Source organism: Battus philenor, unplaced genomic scaffold (genome assembly GCF_028537555.1).
Source record: "Battus philenor isolate CCGP_79_NKW_IND1 unplaced genomic scaffold, ilBatPhil1.0.hap1 SCAF_18, whole genome shotgun sequence".
Lineage (NCBI taxonomy): Eukaryota > Metazoa > Arthropoda > Insecta > Lepidoptera > Papilionidae > Battus > Battus philenor.
The window spans coordinates 12,671,087-12,695,133 of record NW_027181680.1 but is presented as its reverse complement, the minus strand read 5'-3'; the positions used below and the strand labels follow the sequence as shown (position 1 = coordinate 12,695,133).

The following is a 24,047-nucleotide window of genomic DNA, read 5'->3' as shown; positions in this document are numbered from 1 at the left end:
AGAATTAAGAAAAAATACTTAAGTATATAAAATGCAAAATTTCCACAGTTTCAGGATTCAGAGATTGTTGCATCACGAAAGCGAGTAATATTTAATATACGAAATTCTAATCATCATAATTGTGCAAAGTAAAAATAGCGCAATAAATCACAACGTCAAATAGATTTCACTTGTCTTGACTAAGGTAAACAAACTCGATAAGATAACAACGAGACACTAGCTGTGTTTTCAGTCACGATCCGGCTATGGACAACTTCGGTTATCGCGAGATGGGGTGGCCGTCACCCCTGCAGACGCCCGCGCACACGCCCACCAGATCCAGGTTAACCAGTAGCATCAGCTCCAGGACTAGGGAACCAGAAGAATTTCCTCTGAAAACTAATTACAAACATGTGCGAAATATTGATTTGCTGGAATCGGCCAGAGAGCCTGGTAAAGCCAAGGAGTATCTATTCGTTGGACCATCTCCACCGGCTGAAGATGCGCCGAACATGTACCACAGCTTCGACGTTCTCGCACCAGATCCAGAAGCACGGTTGACCGAGGATATTATCAGAAGAGGGTTATGCGAGAAAGCTCTTACTTTAGGAGCTGGTCGGTTCTTTGATGACGTGGAGTGTGGTTTAATCACAGCTGATAATATTGAGGAACATATAAGCTCAGCGCCTGAAATTGTCGTGAATTTGACTTTGCTCTGGGCGGCATTTCTGACTAGAGACGAACTATTACCAGCGATATTGGACGCAGGAGCTGATATACATTATTCAGAACCGGCTGGTTTAACCGCTCTACACGTTTCCGCATTCAGTGGAGCGTCTAGATCAGTATCATACTTAATTGCCAGCGGGGCCGATGTTGATTTTGCACCAAAATACTTCACTCCCCTCCATTGCGCTGCATTTGGAAACTGCTTGGAGGTTGCAGAGATATTAATAGCGAATGGCGCATCGTTGCATTCCGTGGTACAGAGGGCTGGTTGTGAGGACAACCTTGTCCACTGCGCAGTCCGTGCTGATGCAGTTGAATGCATGGAGTTGTTCATAGAAAAAGGCGTCGATCCTGCTTACGTCACTTCAGGTGGACTTAACGCTCTGCATCTCGCATCAGAATTAGGCGCTCAGCGTTGTTTAGCGTATCTACTAAAAGAAACAAGGATCAGTGTAAACGGCGTCACTAAACAAAGAGATAAGGAGTGCACAGCTATACATTTAGCCGCTGCGAGAGGTTACTCCGAGTGCGTTGAATTGCTTTTAGCGGATGGCGCGAAGGCGAATACAAAAAATTATAGAGGATTTACTGCGCTCCATCTTGCAGCAAGGTGCTCTAGTGTTGAATGCGTTGAGGTTTTACTAAGAGATGGAAACGCTGATCCCAATGCCGAAGATTATGATAAAAGAACACCTCTTCATGCGAGCATCTGTCGATCAGATCGTTCATGCGATATCATAGACATGCTTGTTAGTTGGGGAGCTCAAGTAAATAAGAAGGATGAATACGGTTATTCACCTCTGCATCTGGCTGCAATGGATGGATTAACTCAGTGCGTTGAGACATTAATCTTTCTCGGAGCAGATGTTACATCTAAATCCAAGAAAGGTCACACTGCGCTTAGTGTGATTGCCCGGAAAACTCCCAAATCGCTAGCTATACTCAGACACAACCTCGACACTGGGATATCACTCAGCCGACCAACTGAAAGCAACGAAGAAGTACAAATAGAATTCGACTTCGGTAAACTGTTGAAATTCTCCTATCCGCGCGAGATAACATATTTAAACAGTTTGATCGATGAAGGTCAGAAAGACATTTTGCTCCACCCACTATGTTCAGCATTTCTATTTATGAAATGGCGGAAGATAAGGAAATTCTATTTAGCCAGACTCATCTTCTGCTTCCTGTTTGTTTCCTTCTTGTCAATTTACGCATTGACAGCTGTTGTCAAGACGTGCAAAGGAAATTATTCCAAGAAATATGGAGTACTAAACGAACTATGTCAAAAGCAGTCTTTGCTTGGTGATATTTTAGAAGACAATCCAATAGAATTCGAAAGATGGATACTAATCGCTATCACGGCATTCGAAATTGTTAGAAAACTGACGGGTATTACTGGATATTCGAGCATGTACCAATACTTCACGACGTTCGAAAATTTGATGGAATGGTTTGTTTTGCTGTCGGTGTTTTCTTTGTACAATATACAAAAGGATTACGGTTGGCAAAACCACGTAGGCGGTTACGCTGTACTTGGTGCGTGGACTAACTTAATGCTGCTGATGGGTCAATTGCCGATGTTCGGTGATTATGTGGCTATGTACCAAAAAGTTTTGACGGAATTTCTAAAGTTACTACTTGCTTATATTTGTCTGCTGCTAGGTTTCACGATATGCTTCTGTGTTGTGTTTCCAAACGAGGAGATGTTTTCAAATCCTTTAATGGGTTTTATAAGTACACTGTCAATGATGGTTGGTGAATTGAATTTGAACATATTAATAAACGATCCTATGCAAGACGACCCACCTTTGATATTCGAACTATCCGCTCAAGTTATTTTCATTCTTTTTCTCATGTTTGTCACAATTATACTTATGAACTTACTCGTTGGTATTGCTGTTCATGATATTCAAGGTCTGAGGAAGACAGCAGGCTTATCTAAACTCGTACGTCAAACTAAGTTAATTCTGTTCGTTGAAATGGGTCTATTCAGTGCAGTACTGCCAAAGTGCTTACATAAGTATGTTTATAGAACTGCACTAGTCTCACCCGAAGCTGGAAAAGTTATTTTAAGTGTTAAGCCTTTAAACCCTAGAGAAAAGAGATTACCTACTGATATCATGATGGCCGCATACGAACTGGCGCAGTTAAATAAAGTAAAAGCAAGCAAATCGGTAAAAGAGATACTTTATAATAATAAATATTCTTCTAAATTCAAAAAGGAGTCGCAGACAAATGATCAGAACGTGAATATAGAAATACGGGGTATGCAAGAGAAGATCGATCAAACGACGTTTAACTTGAAGAAGATAGATCAGGAGATGAGGCATTTGAACACGTTGTTGTTGGAACAACAGCATTTGTTGCAGAATCTCGTTAAAGCCACTGATCGAATGAGTTCTCATTCCGCCCAATATTACCCCGAATCTCCAGTGTTTTTCCCCAGTAATTGCTCAGATATAACTTTAAAATAAAAAACATAAAGAGTATAGTATAACTGACTGCCAATCTTTAATAAACCTAGAGGAACTACCTTAGGAGGAACTTAAAAGTAGAAGTAACACATAGTGGCACAAATTTGTGATGATTACAGTTCCAATAACATAGGACATATCAAGTACAGATGTACCTAACAAGTAGTACAGACTTTTAACATTATATATGTGAGCATGAATCTTTTATTATGCGTCAACAGTTGAAAAGATAGTAATTAGCTAATATTTACTATTGGTTAGTTACTTTATATTGATTAGTAGATAGTCTTTTTAAGTTATAATGAGTCATGTGTGATTATTACATACACTAGGAAACCTTTAAAAATGTTTCTTTTCATAAGTGTCATAATAACAATGTATAAAATTTGTTCAAGCCTCAAACGTTTTAGAGTTTTAATCTAATAATCATATTTGATGTTTAAATAATGTTATTATTTTAAATATTTAAACGTGTATTTCTACGTGTTTCACGTGATATCTGATATTTGAATCTGTACTTTACCGGAGATACGAAAAAATATTTGTACAATTGCGATAATTGTGTTTAATGTACACAAACATAAAATGTTTTTTATATATGATTAAAGAGGATTTTGATATTGTTTGTTGTAATAAATTGTTTTAAACTACATTTATATTTTCGTCGGAATATTATTATTTAAAAATTCATACGATCAAAAATACATTATTTTTTAACTACGAATAAAGATACGAAGGTTCCAAACTCACCTACGTCCGAGAAGTGCCCACAACAAACACAGTTAAGTTATTTTGTGATGATTTTTACAAATATCCTAAATAAATATCTTCCTAATTATCTTTTCAGCAGTATCCTCGGAGATGTATGTCCAGCTGTGGACTCCTGGATACAGGTCAGCGAAATGTTAAATATTCTGAAGCTTCAATCAATGAAGACAATATATAATGCATAACAGTGTAATAATAAAGAGCCGCATAATTAAAGTGTGTTTGTTTAAGTCAAAGGTAATTTCGCTTATTTAGCGAACCCGAGCGGCGGATTCTTGCCGCATTGTGTGCTCTGTGATAACAGCTGATTGCACGGTTTAGTGGGCAACACAATGTCAATTAAATTCACGATCAAGGCGTGTGTTGCAATAGTGATGGGACGTTAATAGCAGACTAGATATAGCACGCTATAAACCGTTACCCGTTTAAATAGATTTATTAACATGCTATTTAAAAATACGAAGGTTTTTTTTTTTTATTTAATATAGTGTGTAGTGTATGAATAATGGCGAATTTAATGCGGTTTGTGAAATTAATATTAATGCTATGCTAAAAGAAAAAAAACATGAATAAAGACATAAATAATATCTGTATTCAACTATATATTAGGGGGACCGAAAAGTAATGTCGCTTTCTTAAGTTAAATTCACACGACTACTTTTTAACAAGTTTTTATTTTTAATCAACAATATATTCACCTTCTTTATCAACAACCTTTTAGCCATCTAGTATACAAATTTTCGATGTCGAGACTGTACAAATCAATCGGTTTTTCTGTAAAATATGCCGACGGAAACGACATTAATTTCCGATCTCACTAATAATAAAAAAAATTAGGATATAAACTATATAATAAAAAAACCACTCATATTAATACATATAAACATACAGAGACTTATGTTTGAAAAGTGGATACAAGATAGTTGAAATATATATTTACATATTAATATGGGTACGGAGGCCAATGACCCCTTGAGCCGTAAGGTGGTGTTAAGTGTGATTAAATCAAAAATGAGGAGAACTGATGACCAGAAGAACCAAGATCACTGACGGACCTCGAAGGATTGCTCGTTTCAAGTGGCATTTTACGAGACACATGACCCTTGCAATCATTGGGACCGAAAGTTCTCGTCCACCCATAAGTACATAGGACAATATTAAGATCGGAAGGCTGGACCCAGGCCGTTTCCTACGAATCCTATTGGAAATGAAGCTCTATCTCCAGCTGTAGACGTCTCAATTCTAAAATGATGTGTGTAATAATTCTCTCTTACTTTAAGACGAAAGACGACAAAAGATTTGCGCCCACACTAGCAGTTGAAAACATTGTACGTGAATAAACAACGTGCTATGATCCGAATTTAAACAAGTGTCATAAGAGAATATCTTTATGTGTTTATTTTTCGTATAAACTTTACAATGTTTATTTGTTTTTTTCCCACAAAATTTACTAAAAATTTAACTTTATAAATGTTTTTTGTTTCGTCTTAAATACCGCAATGTCTGATGATGAAGGCCTTTGACCAATGTGTTTTGTCACTTACAACGGGTATTACAAGGTGGTTCAAGTTCACCCAGAGAGCAATGGTGATGCACGAAGTTTCGCTGCGAAATGAGATCTATAGGATAACCAAGATCATGGATCTAGCTGGAAGAATTGTTCATCTGAAGTGTCAGTCAGTGAAGACTGTGGTTGCAGGAAGTCGCTGGTTGAAGGCAGCGTAGGACCTGTCTTCGTAGTGATCTTTGGGGGAGATCTTGCAGCGTAAGGTCTGTGGGGTGATGAATTAAAAGTTACCATAAGAAAATCAGTCTATTGAGTTTCTTGTGGGCTCTGGTAGGTTTAAGTTGAAGGATGACGTTACACGGGATAACAATTTCATTTTAGGGTCAATTGAATTTAGCTCTCTTGGCATTCCTTTCATGGCTTACAAAAGTAGTCACTCTATATGATATATGGTTAATAATATAAATAAACTAGCTGATCCCGCAAACGTTGTTTTGCAAAAAAAAAAAAAAGTTTTTAATTAACAAATAAAAAATAAGGGTTAATCGTAGAGGGGTGAAAATTTAGGTTTGTATGTATTTTTGTATGCTGTATCATAATAAAATAAAAACCAAAAAAAATGTTTAAAAAATTAAAAATAAAATTTAGGGGTGGACCACCCTTACTACTTAGGGGTATGGAAAATAGATAGTAGCCGATTCTCAGACATACTGAATACGCATGTAAAATTTGGTAAAAATCGGTCAAGCCGTTTCGGAGGAGTTCAAGTTCGAACACCGTGACACGAGAATTTTATATATTAGATATAATAAAATTATTTATTTATATGGAGTCGAAATATATAGTCTTCCATATGAATTATTGTCATGTGATTTAAAGAACTGTTCTGATATAATAAGTTTATTTGTTAATATTAAATATCAGGGGTGGCCAAGCTCTTTGATAGTGCAAGCCATTTTCCGTAATTTGAAATTTTTTGTGAGCCGCAATTGAATACGCATTTAAAATACGCAAAATAATGTTTTTTTTTTACCAAAAATCATTATTATTGAAATTATTTAAACAGTAGTACAAAATATGTTTAGAAGTTACATATATTGGCACACGTCGATGATAGCACTCCTAATAATACTTAATATGCCGGTTAGTTAATTATGATCAGTGTTTGGATTTCGCTAATTTTATGCTGGAATAATAATAATTATTATTCACACCAGTAATTTGTTTCGATTTACCAGGAGCTGACATAGGTTATATAAATTTAAATATTGAAATAAATTAACAAACAATCGGAGCCAAAAGTATTCGTTCAAAGAGCCGCAGATTGGCCATCCCTGGCATATACTTTAAAGAGATGAGATTAGAGAGACGGACGTGATTAATATAGCGTTTCAGTTAGTCCATTTCGCTGTCAACGCGTTTCTTCCTTGAGATGTCACCTAGGCGCTCTGGAATGCGAACTCCAACCGCCATCTTTGTTTTTGAATATTCTTATACGAAACTGTGAGCATCGTTCAAAAACTATATTAAATATTTGACGAACTTAACAAAAACAAAATTTAATAATGTATATATTCTTTATCATTTTAGCTATAAAACGTCCATTGTTCGATACGTTCTACACTAGATTTCTAATAGGACCAGCTTAAAGTGACCTGCATCTAGTTTCTTGACCTTATCGAAACCTTTTTTTAAACATAATTATATAATTGAAATATGTCTTAAGGCACATAGGCGGTTGTACATTTAGGAAGATTATTTATAATCGTAAAATCATAAAATGGGATGAATATATACTACATTATCAGCAAAAATCTTTAAACTATTTACACATTTTTAAATTCAGTCTGAAAAGGAAATCACTCTGAAGTATTACTTTTATTTAAAACTCTTTATTGTACACGCTAGGATACATTTAAATAGTTTCATAATAATAAACATAAAAGTACAATGGGCGGTCTTATCACACGAGGCAATCTCTTACACACAAACATAGTTAAAATGTAGAATTATAAATAATGGGTAGTTGGGTAGTTGTACAAAATATACATATGTATAAAGCATATATACTTATAGTAAATAAGGTATAATACATAGTATAAATATAATACAATAATATGTAAAAACATCAGACTGATTTGGATCGCATTTTCCTCAGAAAGAATAAATAAACAGAGGAATAAAAAGAAATAAATTTATGGATAAATAAACATAGGTCTGGTAAAGAGTTCTTATCTATTTTCTTAAAAATAGGTAGTGAGCTAGCACGTCTTATATTCAGCGGTAAATTATTTCACAATCGAAGGGCTTATGTTACATTAATTTATTTTTTTTTTGGAACGAACATAACGATAATTAATTGTAATTTATAGTAATTAGAATTTTGTAAACACTTTTATTTACCATATTATCATTATGAATTTATTATGGCAGAAACCATTGATTTTTCAATAGGATATACCATATATATAATTGCTATTGCGGGCCCTTTGTTCCTCCTATCGTGTTTTGAAAAGTGACTTTTTTTTTAAATATTTTCTTAGTTTGCATTCTCCTCTCTTGTCTTCTTTTGTTTCACAATTTCTATCACTACATCTTCTTTCATTAACCTTCTTGCACCGTTTTAAGATAATCCACAAAGATGCTTGTCCAGGTGACAGTGTACAGACTTTTCACCACTTAGACACTGCTCCCGATTCGAATTCTAAAGACGTAACCGCGTGATCTCATGCGAAAACCTTAATATACCTCCGTTAAAGTTACCGGACTTCCTCAAGAAAAAATCTACAGCAGAATCTTTTGATGAGTTGTTCCGGCACATTGTCCTCTAAACCTCAAGGTATTTAACGGTCTGTAGCGCTTGGGCAGCGATTTGGAATAAAATAATGTACCAACTAATGTATTATAGAGTAAAATTTCCAAATTGTATATTTTATATGTATACATTTTAGGTGGATGTGTATGTAGAAAAATTGTAAATAATTATAAAACGCTGTTGTGACTCGCAGCTGGGAAAAGAAAGATCCGTATCAAATAGCGGAAACTTCCAACTGTCTACCTTTAGTAAAAGCGACAAAATATATATAACAAAAAAAATCACATCTTTTGTTCTCATGCATCGTCTCTCTTCTTTCGCCACATATTTCGGTGTCTTATATTTTACATTTTCAAATTCATATCTCTATTATAATTTTTTTTATTTATTGTGTTACATTACCTTTTATTTTACCTGGCCTTACATTCACGTATATAAACCCTTCACACTACTACCACAGTCAATCTCTCTGTATAGACGCGAATCGACCGCGCATGCGCGTTGCGGCTGTGAACGAACGGGGGCTTGAAAGCTCAGCGGAGCTCAGATGTCTTTTACGACGTGCTCGGGCAACACCTGCACGTCGTAAAAGTCATCCCACAAACCTATTGAATTATTAAATAAATACATTAAAAAAAACTCTCAAGTTAAACGGTTTTTTGATACCCATATTGTGGTGGCTGTGGAAAAATATGTACCTAGTCCGCCATATTGGAACGGCGTCCATCTTGAAATTTAAATTTTGACATAATCATCGTGTTTTACTAGTGTAGCCCTTTCATTTGATACCCATATTGAGGTAGTTAAGGAAAAATATGTAATCCGCCATTTTGTATCGTCGGCCATCTTAGATTTATAATGTTATTGATTTTATTACATTGTATTGTCATCTAAATTAAATGTGTGTACCAAATTTCAGATCAATCTGACAACGAGAAGGTGCTTAAATTTCAATTTCTAATTTTGACCCAAATAAACAAATTCCGTACGGGTCGAACTGAATAAAACCGTTTAAACAAAGATGGATCTGTATTAATTGACCTCTTGCTGACGGAGCTTGTAAAAGCCTTATTACCACCAGAACAAACATCTCGAAATAGTATAGTGCATATTACTATCTATATTACTTTATTGTTTTCAGTAGATAGAATGAATGTTATAACTCTGAACAATTTAAGGCGAACATATCCGAGTTGGACACTTTTGGAGATCTCTGTTTGTGTTTTTAGTGAACCATATATTTTATTATCTCTAATAATATCACTGTAAATTAAATCATGTGAATTATTAATTAAATACAGGATATTGTACGTTTTTTCCCTATCATTTAGTGAGCCGTTTAAAATTGTTATATGTTTTTTTTTTTAATTTAGTGTTTAAAGTTTAGATATACCTGTGCTGTGCGTTACATGATACTAATGTAAATATATATGCGTGTCTCTTTGAAATGAATATAAAAATTAAATAACAGATCTCATTAGTTTCCGAAAACAGGGTAAAGATGAGTTTACATGGTGACAAAAAGTTAGTCTATCGATGTCGTTACACAGCGCGGACGTGTTCTATTGTTATTATGTTGATTGTTGCAGTTTATTCCTCAATTTGGTGGATATATCGTTTTTAAACTTAACTAATCTTTGGTCTGTTTCTCAGACTACGATGGTAAGTATATCAAAATTTCCGTCAACTTTGTAGACTAATTTTTCTTCTTCTTTTCAGATGATAGATGCCCACTACAAGGCCCACTTTCAGTGACTTCCTGTTACCTTAACACGTTCACTGCGGGCCCAATTTTGAAGAACTTTCAGCTGGTGCGGCTGGGGTCGAATCAGCCTCAAGCTGAACTTCCTAGTAGTGCGGTTGAGGCCTTTTCTGCCTCATGTTTCAATCATTTTTTTACAATATTGAGTCAATGCTTCGCAGACATAAAGAAAGCTATATTTGTCTTTGTCATACCTCATACGGTTGAGTGTAAACAGCCGCCGCACTAGAGCGAAAACACGAGTTTTACGCGCCGCACCAGTGCAAAGTCTACCATGACGCTGAATCGGCCTCAAGCCGCAGTGAACGTGTTAACTATGTCGTCAGTTTACCTAATGGAGGTTCTATCACGCCGTATCTACCTGCTCGTGGTCACCACTTGAGAATCTTTCAGCTCCAACGGTCATCACCTACACCAGCGATGTGCCTTACCCTCTACCACTAAGAGACGAGCTTGCCAGACGAACAAGAATATGAGCTATTATTATTAAGTAATGTATAAATTATTACTTGAACACCTATAAGATAAGTAGCGACTAGTAAGGAAACCTAGAATGTGTGGTTGAGGATGAATGTATGGCTAATGGAATGAAAGAGAAAGACTGAGAAAATTGTAGAATGAAAGAAAAAATACGACAGATAATATGATACATGAAAGAGGGGAATGATAATATTAAATAATTATATGAATAAATTATTAGAAATAAAAAGTCCCTGTCCCACACGAGATAGGGGAACGATAGGTCCCCAATAGCAGGGACCATAAAAAAAGAAAAAAAAGATAAGTAGCGACATGTAATCGCATCTTTAATTTTGTGTACAAACGATTTGACAACAATTTAATCTGCTCCTTGTTTTGACTTAAAAAAAAACTGAGAAGGTGTCTATATAACGTATATACTAGACGAAAAGATTAGTTAAGCATGTCACATATCAAAACCCAAATAAGCATTATTGTATCTGTATAAATAAAAATTACTCGACTAATATATACACGTATGTTTTATGTAAGGCAACAAAACTCCAAAACCGGTTCAACCAATTCGGCTAATTTATTTTTTTGTAATTAAATTTAGATGCCGTGAAGGTACTTATAGTGAAAAAAAAGAAAAGGTTGTGTATGAAATTATATTTGGAATCCTCCGGAGTCATTAATAAATCAAATAGGTTATATTTGCAGCTAGAAATATCCCGGGGAAATCCCTTTTGGTAATCATTGTTACATTAGACCCTCTAAAGTTTTGTAATTTATTTCGGAAATATTTCGGAATTATTTATAAATGTCATAGATGCTATAAATATTGTCGCTACATGTCTTTGTAATAAAATACCATCCTTGGTCGGTGTCTGTACTGTGAAGGTATTTCAGAAATATTTTACTAAGTTATTTCTGACCTATATTCGGAGAAGTTTGCGGAATCTATTATAAATTTTACTTGTATCACTAATCATTGGATACGTCGAATCGGGCAAACCCGACTACAAAACATAAAGTAATAAATTAACTATAGATGTAACTTAATATATAAAAGTAAAAGAATAAATAGAAAATGTAATATAAATTGCTCATGAAAACAAAATAAAAATATGCTGTAACAAAAATAAAAAAAAACGAAATAAGTTGATGCGTGAAAGAAGATCAAAATGGAAGAAATTTGGAAGAATAATAGGAGAAGGAAATAATAAAAACATTAATACTGAATAAAATTATCTAACCCGAAATTGTAATATACCACAAAAAAGGAAGAACGAGCGGCCTTATAAAATGGAGGTTTTATAAAATTACTGGACCCACACCCCCAGGTAAGCTCTTATATATTAGAAAACATATATGTGATATAGTGTTAAGAGAACAAATAGTAAGAAGTAAATAAACACAATTTAAAATATATAAGTTCTATAATAAATTTAAAAAGATCCATATAAACAAAATGGCGATATAAGTGAGGCGAGATATGAAAGGAATATAAAGAATAACATGGAATGCGAGAATATTTGAGGAATAAAAAGATGATGAATATGGAAATAAGGAAATTTAATCAATTAATTATTATTGTCACTGTTAAACCTGTGCACGCAGAACAAAGAAGTATTAGAGGAACTTAATACGGGTCCTAAAACAAAAGGACAAACTAAACCTTGTTTTGCATCACTTCAACTCACTAAATATCTCGTGGCTTTATTCTGAAACGATTTACTAAGTCGTTTGTAATTATAAATAATCACTATTTCCATGAGTGTGAACTTACGTTTAATTATAGCAGCTATTAGATAAATTAAGGTGGATCTTACCGCTTATCTAAGGGCTCGGTATGTGTCAGAATATGCACGGTATGTCCGCTTGTGTACTTCGGCTGTGGAATGTACACCAGTCTCAGATCTACAGTTAGGAGATATTTCAAGCCTCTTAACTGTGCTTATATGTTATAACTGTGTCCACCAAGCGAGGACAATTTGAATTTGTCACATACATTTCAGATTTTTGATCTTAAAAATACCAGTTTTCTAACGATATCTTCTTTTACCTTTTGTGTACAGTGACAATATTAAGCAATTAATATGAAATAGCTTTCGAAAAGCTGTTTAAATATTTAATTAAAATGAAGTCATTCTCAGAAATGATTTATAGAAATGATATTCCATAATTTCCCCGTTACGTTTTTGGGGCTGACGTCCATTTTAAATGATCTTCCTGCAAAGGTTTGACGTTTACTTTCATCGACCAGACTCTTTTCTCTGTCTAAATATACAAAAGAGTATTAATATTTAAATCAAAATCAAAAATCAAGAGAATATTAATATGTTTCTTCTTCAATACAGGAGCAGCATATGTTTTGCGGAATATTTCTGCGGAATTGCGGAATTCTGTTTCTTGATAGTTACAGAAAAGTATCAAAATATGAAATCCTTTTTTAAAATTTAAATTGAAAGAAGTTATAGGAGACGAATTTGATCCTAGTTTTTGTGAAATTGGACTCTTCTTAACTTTGTTATGATGTACAGAAATGATCACTATCAATCATAAATTACAGAAATACGGCGTAAGAAAAGGACCAATATTTAGCCACTTCCGCACATGCAGTGGTAGTCGTGCAACAAAGTGCACCGCCTGCCAGCCCGCTGATAAATGCGTATGCGGCACACAATGCGAATCACACAACTGCCACCGCCAAATTACTCAACACGTGTTTCACCCATCCACTGGGCATCTTCAGGAGTTATGTTACACCGATTAGTGCCAAACACAGAGTCCAAACAAGGAATACGGCGGTTGCGGAACGATATGAGTTTTTGACGTTTTTTGGACCGATCGAGACTTGACACGTTTGTGACGAAATATCTTTCTGGTTTGGCAATTGTTATAGACAGTTCTACCAACATAGGAAACATTACCTGCCATTCTAATGCCCGGGAGTTTTAAATGAAAATTTCACCTTACTTTGTGATCACAGTAGTGTATATGTATTGTTAAATTCAAATTCAAAATATTTTATGCAAGAAGTAATTTACATTCAATTTTAAATCGTCGATTTAAACACTTTTTAAACATTAGGAAGCTATTGTAAAAGTATATATAGTCTCTAGAAAGATTTGCCAACTCCTCTATAACCTTTGTTTATGAAATTTAACTTAAAAAGATTATCTAATGCAGACGATGTTCTTAATTTAAACATTTTAATTGAATTGTAAAAAAACCGCCAGTGTTGCAAGTAAGGAGAATAAATTAAATAAATTACAAAGAGTAAGATTTTATACGAGACGTTACGCGGAAATAATTGCAAAGTCTAGTCGTTAATGTTGAAGACAGAGGCGATGTGGTGATCGGATACCAGGGAACAGCGATCGGCGGTGGTTCCCCGAAGTGGCCGAAGTAAAGCAGTGCGGCACCACTAGCAATTATGTACAGATTTATCTGTCGCGTGCTTACTTATATGTACACTTGTGTGAACAAGTTTATTTGTTACATGATTATAATTATTATTTTATTGACAGTTACTTAGTTTTTTTTAAGGTTGGGACCTGGAGTTATCCTGTGGGGGATATGGATTTTGGCAATTCAATATCTTTTTCCTTGGATTCATAAATTTTTACTCTCCTTTTTTCTTTTACAATCACAATAATATATTCATTTATTAATCTTTTTTGTACACCATAGACAATAAATAGAGTAAGAAAATAAACAGTTCATATGGTATAACAGGCGGTCTTATTGCACGAGGCGTTCTCTATCAGACAATGTTTGGATGGAGATCAGAGTCATGAAGGAGAGAGCAGTTTAAGGTGTACGTACATACAAATACATAAATTACTATATACACATGCATATAAGAATACTTATATAAACATATATATATATTAACCTGGAAAAGTTATTATATATCTGCCAATAAATAACAGATGTTACACAGTATTCTATTTTGAAAGCCAAGTAACGTACTTCACATTACTACTAAATATTCTTCTATTTTTCCTCACAATATACGGTTACCAAGTTGAACCTGGTGAATTTTCTAGAGGTATATCTAGTAAGCAAGTAGCGAATACGAGCGAGTAGACGCGACGTCGAGGGTCGAGGAAAATCGCTGGACAAAACCGGTCATCGATGCGATCTTTTGGAGTAACCTGTTCTTAATTTAAACATTTTACCTGTAGGATGTCAATCAACTGTAAACTCTTTTTCAAGATAACCGATACATATGAGGTCGACTAGGAGATAACCTATAAGTGACATACTGCGCAGAACAAATAACAAGAACCTTAAGGTTTTATAGCGGAGACCTTTGAACGATAAATACAGTGTAAGACGTGCACTAAAGTGGAAAGATGTGTTAAGACTGTCGGAACACGCTGTACCACTGCTAGTCGAATATAACAGAATTATTCACAGTTGTTTATATGTCGGCAAAATTAACAATTGCTTTAACGAAACAGAACTGTTATCCTCCTATAAATGTGCTGACAATAACTACATATAATGCCCATATGTTGGATAAAAATAGTTATTTTATAAGAATTAAAAATATAAATATGGCTAATATTTTGTTGCTTCTGCGATCGACACGTAAAATGCGCCTAAACCATGTTCGATAATAAATCTTACACAGCACATTCCATAACAGTTCAAGGAAATTAAAAACATTGCATAAGTACGGTACTGTGATTCTAACAATAAAAAAATTAAATATTAAAAAAAAATTCTTACACAGTTGTTCGCGACTGTACTTAAGTGAAATTGATTCGCGTTCATTGGCGCCAGCCTCTGGCCACGCTTTTTCTGTGACGTCGTTCAGTACGTCGCGTATCATCGGACAGATAAATGAGATCCCGATGTATCGGAAACTTTTCTTATACAAATGTATAAGTAATTTATTAATTATACAAACCTTTTTTTTCGAACATCACATAAACGGTCGATCGAGTATTCCATGACTTGAATATTAAACACGCTTAATCAATATAAATATTTACAACTGATAATTAAATTTATTAATTTCAGGGCTGTCAAGATAATGTTTTATTTATTATTAATAAAACTTACCGAATTAAAAATAAATTACTTTAAAAAAACTTATGTATAATATATTGCTAAAAATAGTTTAAACTCTTATATTATTTACGAACATATTTCACAGGTATTTATATTTAAACAGAAAATATGACGAAATTAAACATCTAATATATAAAATTCTCGTGTCACGGTGTTCGAACTTGAACTCCTCTGAAACGGCTTGACCGATTTTTACCAAATTTTATATGCGTATTTAGTAGGTCTGAGAATCGGCTACTATCTATTTTTCATACCCCTAAGTGATAAGGGTTCTTCACCCTTAAAATTTTTTTTTTATTTTTTTGACGAAATTTTTTGTTTTTATATGATACAACATACAAAAATACATACAACCCTAAATTTTCACCCCTCTACGATCAACCCTTATTTTTAAATTGAAAATTAAAAATATTTTTTTTGCAAAACAACGTTTGCGGTATCATCATTTATGAAACAAACCAAAAACAAAAATTGTTTGTACATCCAACGAATTAAGGTTGAGAGTAGTCGCTGCATACAGGCAGCGCAAGACTTTGAGAGAAGACTATGCCTGCAAGGGATACTATTACTAAATTTCAAAACGCATATTACATTACCAAAAAAAGCTTATTATTATACGTATATTTGAATGAAAAGAATCCCTCGCAGTGATTTCGCCTGATTATTTTGATTTAATTTAGGCTATATCTGATAAAGTCTAGTCTAAATGTCTAAATCTGTGCTAAACTTTAATAAAGTATGTGTTGTTGTGGAGTTTCTTCTTGCTTCTTCTCCACAACTACCTTGCGAAGCAGAGTAGAGTCAAAAAAGTAGATTAAATAAGTAAATAGATAACAAGTTGATCAATAAGAGTTCTGTTAAAAGTTCCAATTATTATTAAATGTATAATGTCATTATTTTTGAAAATAAGAATAAGGAAAGTCTTATTATGAAGCCAGTTCTAGAGTAAAATTTGTCAACATTCAAGTAATGAGAGAGTTCATTGAATTACATCGCACTGCGTAGTTATTAATTGCAAAGGGTGTCATTAACTGTTGTTGCCTAAAATTCTGGATTGTCATAACCATATGCAAGTTTAAATAGAGAAGTTATATCAATATGTTGTTTATGTTTACATACGGATGTGACAAATGTTTTCGTTTTCTTTCTCTTACTTTTTCTTCATTATTAATTCGAAATTAAAGATACACTTGGGAGAAAATGTAATAAAGTAGGTATAATTGTCTTCTGCTTTGGTCTAATAACACTCCTATAGTTTTTATTGATTTCTATAATGTTATACATATGTTACATGGATCCAAAATAAGATCGAACAGCTCGATATTTCCAAAGCGTGTGGTGTATCTTGAAGTAATCTGAAGTGAAAAAGAAACTTAACCAAGTTGTAACCTTCCTTTCCCACGCATGGCAGGAGGAAAGATAGTCCCCAAAAGGGGTGCGATACTAAAAAAATGTATTGACTTTTCAGAACTTCTTAGCAAAGTGTTTTCGAAAGAATAAGGTTAAAATATGCCTAATATTTATTGGTGAGAGTGTGGACTATTTAAACAGATTAAATAAATTTAAATATTCATGGTAATCTAATAAATAAAATTTCCATGTCACAATGTTAGTTACCGTACTCCTCCGAAACGGCTTGACCGATTTTAACAAAATTTTATATGCGTATTCAGTAGGTCTGAGAATCGGCTACTATCTATTTTTTATACCCCTAAGTGATACGGGTGGTCCACCCTTAATTTTTTTTTGTTTTTTTTTTTTAGATAATTGGTTGGTTTTTATTTTATTATGATACAGCATACAAAAATACATACAACCCTAAATTTTCACCTCTCTACGATCAACCCTTATTTTTTTATTTGTTAATTAAAAAATTTAATGCTTTTTGCAAAACAACGTTTGCAGGATCAGCTATTTTATTTATAATTTTACAAAACTAGGTACCAGTAAAATATTACGTAACAATAGACTGTCATAACAAACAAACAAAACAACATCGCGACATAAACTCTCAATATAAAAAGTATAAAACACAAAAATATAAAGAGGTTTTATATAATCCAGTCAGTTGCCAACAATACCGTAATAACATATGAGTTACCACAAAAGTTCGCAATATGAATTGCCTCAATCAATTATCGTATCTTAGACTCTGAAGTACCTCCTCGAGACCAAGTGGATTGCCATGAATGTATGCGTGACGCAGACGGAGGCGCCGTCTGCTGACTGCACGAGCATCAGTCACAGTAATGAGCAATTCATCTGCATCTTACGAGCATAAAGCTCAGCTGATTGGACAGCCTCCCCGCCGCTGTGAGAGTCTTTGATAAATTGTTCCAATATATCGATGCCCATTCGTTTACCGATAATACGCGAGTAAATTCGAAACCATACAAGTTGAGCAGTGGTAGTCCAGTGGTAGAAGACTGACATTTGCGATCGGAGATCCCAGGTTCGAATCCCGAGATATAGTCATATATAATTCACACAATGTGCTTTATTTAAATGGAATTGTCACTGCTCACATATAAGTTTCCTAAGGCTGGGCAGCTGCCAAGATGTACATATATATATCTATATATTAATATATAAATATATATATATATAATTATATATATACATATATATATATATATATATATAAATGGTTAGATGTGATATTTTTATATTTACACATAAATTATTATTACATTTAGAGAGTGCTAATATGAGTTTTTGGCCGACTTTCACAATCAGAGATTTTCAAAATCAAGAGATTTTCAAAATCAGTGATTTTGCAAAAGTGCGTGTAATTATAACATATTATTGAATAAATTGATTATGAATATGTACACTCGCATACAAATCTCTTTTGGTTACGTAAATAGACGTCTTAGTTGATGAGCTGTCGTCGGCCTACAGACTAATTACTGCAACTGCATTACTCTATCCAAACTATAAATTATGTTGAGTATTTGTGGCGTCAACGTTAAGAATTAATCGGACTGTTTGTGTGCGCGACAGTCCCACGCCCAGGCGGGGGTATGTATGGATCAAACGCATCGCTCGCGTACCAAGAGATCTAATTTAACGAATGCAGAAGCGGTCACCTGGCTTATTAGCCTGGACGTAAATAATCAGCCTTGCGAGAATGACAGGTCATCGGCGATGCGCGCACGCAATTAGCTGTTATGCATCAAGATGGCGGCCGGGCGCCGCGAAATAACGCGGATCTTCAATGTGGTAGAGCAACAGAAATTATTATAATTCTTTTTAACACTATACTCTTTTCACATGTAAGACGTTCTTTATTAAACATAAGCCTTCTATAAGGCTTTTCAATACCACCCGTTTCATTTACTGTCCCGTATAAAGAGAAATAACAGCTGAGTGTGAAGCAGATGAGGAGATAGTTCACCAGCGGCAGAAAAAGATCCCTCATGGGAGACAACAGGACCCATCACATTCCTCTGCGTTTTTGCAAAAAATAGTGGAAGATGTAACAAAACGGAACAAAATAGAGATCAGATAAAAATTATTAATATTAAAAAGAACAGAACTACACACAGTATGATTTCTTATTATTAAAGAAGTTAATCTGTTGAAGATAAGTTTGCATATACCTTTTTAATGGAATCAGGCGTTACCTTGCGGAAGTCCATCCTAAGTAAGAAAAGGACCAATATTTAGCCACTTCCACACAAGCACTTTATTGCACGACTACGACTGCATGTGCGGAGGTGGCTGAATATTGGTCATTTTCTTGTAAATTGTAAATATTTTAAAGGTATATCCTTTAAAATATTTACATATATTACCAAACATCCTGTATAAAGTGACCACTCTGATACATAATTTATTTTTTCCATTGCAATACGTTAGACGAATAACTTATAACATTACAAATCTGAAGCTATAAACAATAAATAATTTTAATCTGTGACAGCTTCCCTTAATAAGACATATACAGGATGATTGTTTACACGTGCTAAAGCTACAGTTTGTTCATTTGACTGCTCTGAAACTACATTGGAATGAGACAAATTTATTAACTTCTGGCATTACAAAGGCTACGGGGAGAGATAGGAAACACAATAATTAATCTTAATTCGAAAATATAATTCGAATGTTATAATTCGAAATTTGAAAACAATTTTTCTTCCTATTTAGTGTTACATACATTAATGCAAATGATTTATATATTTACCTCTTTAGTCTGTATTGTAGTAATAAAACAATCGTTCTCCATACTTTTGTAGCTCGTGTCGTGTTTATAAAGGAATTGAGTGTAAAGATCTGTCGGTTGGCATTAAATGTCATGCGTATGCGCAGGTCTTCGCGGGGCGCCTGCTTCAGCCCGCCTATGACTGATAGCTTCATGTACACTTTGCAAAGCGACTCAGACGAGTGCCATAGAGTAATAAATTTGTATTCGCAAACAGAGAGTAATCAGAGAAATAATGTTTCCTGGTTTCTTATGATTGAGTGTGAAGAATAAAACTATATAGATAATGTTATTACTTTATGACGTTTGTAAAAATATACGCACGATATATGACATAATTTTCTAATATCCTATTTTGGAACCTGCCATTTCGTATTATGGTTTTTTTATGACCGTCGCTATTGGGCGCCTCTCGTACCCGTGTCTTATTTTTGGGATAATGACTTACGAGTATATTTTCTTTTAATAAGTTTTTCATGTAATACTTTTATTTCTGTGTTCTTTCATTCATCTTATTCTCTTTCGTATTTTTTCTTTTTTTTTCTACATTTCTTCTATCTTTCCCTTCTATATTATTCGATTCTTTCATTCTTGACCTCGTTCCTCAGTTTTATATTTTTTTATCTTACACATTTTACACATTTGTTTTTTTATTTTTTTTTCGTATCATGGTTTTTTTAAATTAATTCTAATTTGTATCGCTAGTGTTTTTTTTTTACAATATTTATTTTTCGCTTAAACTAAACGCAGACAGTTGGGAGAGGGTTGCCGCTATTTGATACGGATGTTTCTTCTCCCAGCTGGTTAGAACAGGTATGTTACAATCAGTAATTGTTTTTTTTTTTAATTATTATTTCGCGACTTTCCGCAACATTAAGTATGTCGTTGTTTACCTGGGGGGGGGGGGCGGCTAACCAGGCCACGTCTACCGGTTCGTGGTCGCCACTGCAACCTTTCGGCCCCAACGGTTATCGGTTGCACGAGCATTGTATCCCGCTGCCACTTCAGACACGTAATTCTTCGAGCTACGTCAGTGATCCTGATTCTTGTCGATCTCCTCATTTTTGATTCGATCACACTTAGTATCCATCACCTGAAAGCTCTAGCGGCCGTTGGTATCCGTACACATATTAACATATAAATATATAAGACAGCAATTTTATATCCACATTTTAAACAAACCTCTCTATGTTTGTATGTTTTAATATGAGTGTTTTTGTAATTACATATTTCGTGGTCGCCACTCGAGAACCTTTCGGCCATAACGGTTATTGCTTAAACGAGCGATGTATCCCGCTGACAATTCAGAGGAGCAATTCTTCGAGCTACGTCTTTATATATTTCCTTACTTACTAAACCTATATTGCTATATTCATGACCAGCTCAGGATCTTGCTCGACCCATTCTGGCTTTCTTCTAAGTTTTATTCTTCTCTATTGTATGTGGTAGTACTTCGCATAATCATTCGGAGGCTTTTTATGGAAGGTTATAGTAAAAGCCTAGAGATATATAGAGGTTGAAGTAAGTTTTTATCGATCTGTTTGAATTTTTAATTAACAATGTACAGTTCTTAAAATTAAGGTTTTGCAAGCACTCCCTCATCCCTAATCCACATTGCCATTCTCAGGTTGGTACGCCAATATGTGTGGGGCGGTTGCCGTATTTGCTACATCGATGAATCTTGCGATGGAATCTCGGGTCTCATTACAGATAACAGATAAAAGATTAAAATGTATTCAACATTGGAACTATTAACACGAACTTTATTTTTTCAATCTATTTTATTTTTAACTCTACTCTGTTCCGCAAAGTGTTACAGTAAAAAACTCCCCAAAAACAAATGTTTTAATAATGTATAACACAGATTTATACATGTTCACTTTATCAGATACAGCCTAATTGAAATCAAAATAATCAGTGTCAAGGATTCTTGTCATTTAAATGTTCCTTTGTTGAATAATAAGCTTATTCCGTCAATTTATTGTTAATATGCGTTTTAAACTTTGCTATGGTAGTCCAATAATGTTTTGCGCCATTTTATTAAAATATGTGTAAAACAAATACGAGTTCGTGTGACGTGATATTGAGATGATAGACACTGTTATACAGCCCGAAGGTGTCTGTTGTTCAATAGACAATGTTGACCACCTCGCTCTTTAGCCCCTGAGCCTCGTGGATGCTGAGCGTCCTTGAATCTGCCTGAACTTGTTTATCCTCTTGGGCGTGAGTAAAGTACAGGGTGTATCTCTGTTTCAGGATATAATCCTTGCTCTCTCCTTTGGAAAGAGTAATCAATAACCATCTCATATTAACATGTTATATTAGTATTAAAATAAAAACTATCGATCAATATTCTTACCAGGATCACATAGAATCAAAATTTCATATCTTTCATTAGTCTATATATAGATACGTATTTAAATCCTTCATTAGTTTCATTGTTTTGATGTAAACCAAAGAGTGTTCCAATACACCTATAGCCTAGGATACAGAGTGTTAAATAATAGCGCTATTAATAAGCGCTAACCGCTTGTCAGAGTCTGCTATTTATACGTAGCAGTGGACTGAATCACATCTGCGAATAGACGCGCATACGGTCACGCGACATCCGTATATAGTCGCGGCGCCTCTCGCCAGGGAAATAGATTTTGACTAGGCCGAAGATTTAGAACTGTTATATCATTGTAATATTACTTCGAGCTTCGTAATCATATTTAACTTTGCAGGACTCTCTGGAGTTAACCCTTAATAGCCTGATTTACGAAAGTGATTTTTTTATATTACTGTGTTGGCTTGAGGGTCTAGATGAAGAGAAAAATAGTTTTATTTTTTTTAATTTCGTTGTTAAGAATATTATACAACAGTAAAATACGTACAGCCAACCTATAAAAAAAACTAATAGTAATGTGAACATTCGGTTTAAAAGATTAGTATCAAAATTGATACTTTAGGCTATTAAGGGTACTTAACTATTTTTATTTCTCCAAGAAGGTGATGCACTCCCTGAGTAGACGTCCTTACTCTGAGGAAACCATTCCACAGATCACTACGGTGTTCTACACTTTTCTACAATTGTTGACAACAATGCTTTAGCTACAGCCTCATTCAATTATTAGCAATCTGATAATATAAGCGAAAACTTGTATTTGACTTTTAGTTTAACAAGACCATGGATACATAATTGATCATTCTTGCCTATAGATACCTACTGAAAGGTACAGGCCTCCCCCAAAGATATCTATGAGGGATTATCCAAGTTTTAATTAGCCAAGGTTATGTTACAGAGATAGGTTCATAAGAATTAAATAAAATTAAATAAAAAATTAAATTAAATATGGGACATAAGAATTTTAGAAAGACTAAGGCACCTGCTGTTTGTTTACCTCGTGAAATGTCCCTTTTTATTTGTTATTTAATACTTTTCTTTCTAATTCCGTATCTGGAATCCAAAACTCCAAGACATCGCCGACCTGAATACCTGTGCAAGTAAGTCTCTGTCGCCCATGTCGTGCAACAAAGAGTCCAACATCAAGTCTTTAAATATTGGGTCTTTTGTCAACTTAGTGCCAAGTAACTGAAAGATGGTGGATTTTTATAATCCTCATGCTTCATGTTTTGTTTAGGACTTTATGCAAAGCACATTGAACCGAAACAATGGAAATATATATATATATATATATATATATATATATATATATATATATATATACCATCATTTCTACCTATGTAAGCACACCTTAGAAATGATGTGTTGGTGTCAAGGCTATCTTTTTTTAGTGTTTTTTTTTTAAATTATAAGAATGTATTCCGTATGTCGAAGAGTTGAGAAGTCACAGTACTTACCGCTGTGCTACCACAGGCGTTTATACAATTTTAAGAGTGTATATATTTATTTTATATATACTCGTAAATCATTGATAAATAAATAAACGTATTGTATACAGTATACATAAGCCGATACGGTTAAGCCAAAAATTCGTCAGCTGATTATTTCTGCACGATATAAATATGTTTATGATAAAATAATTTAGCACAAAAACAATAGCGTTCTGTTGTTTATTTTAATATAAATAATTGTTTTATTGATAAATTATTTTTTTACATTCTCATACATATGTTGGTTGGAAGAATGTTTTAGCTTTGTTACGAATATATTGTTATAAAAATAATATTTATTTGAATTATTTATCTGTCAAAGTTATTGTTTCTTTTAAATTATGATTTTAATGTTATAATGTTTAACCTCCTCGGTCAAATAA

General features: G+C 34.0%; 1 protein-coding gene across 1 annotated transcript; it reads left to right on the top strand.

Moving 5' to 3' along the window:
* Positions 1 to 245: 245 nt before the first annotated feature.
* LOC137920325 (transient receptor potential channel pyrexia-like) lies at positions 246 to 3,185 on the top strand. The gene has a single exon (XM_068763624.1). The coding sequence runs from the start codon at positions 246 to 248 to the stop codon at positions 3,183 to 3,185; it is 2,940 nt and encodes a 979-aa protein (XP_068619725.1).
* The last annotated feature ends 20,862 nt before the right edge of the window (positions 3,186 to 24,047 follow it).

Excerpts from the sequence above, each read along its gene's own strand:
- LOC137920325 (XM_068763624.1), top strand. The coding sequence starts at position 246 with ATGGACAACTTCGGTTATCGCGAGATGGGGTGGCCGTCACCCCTGCAG.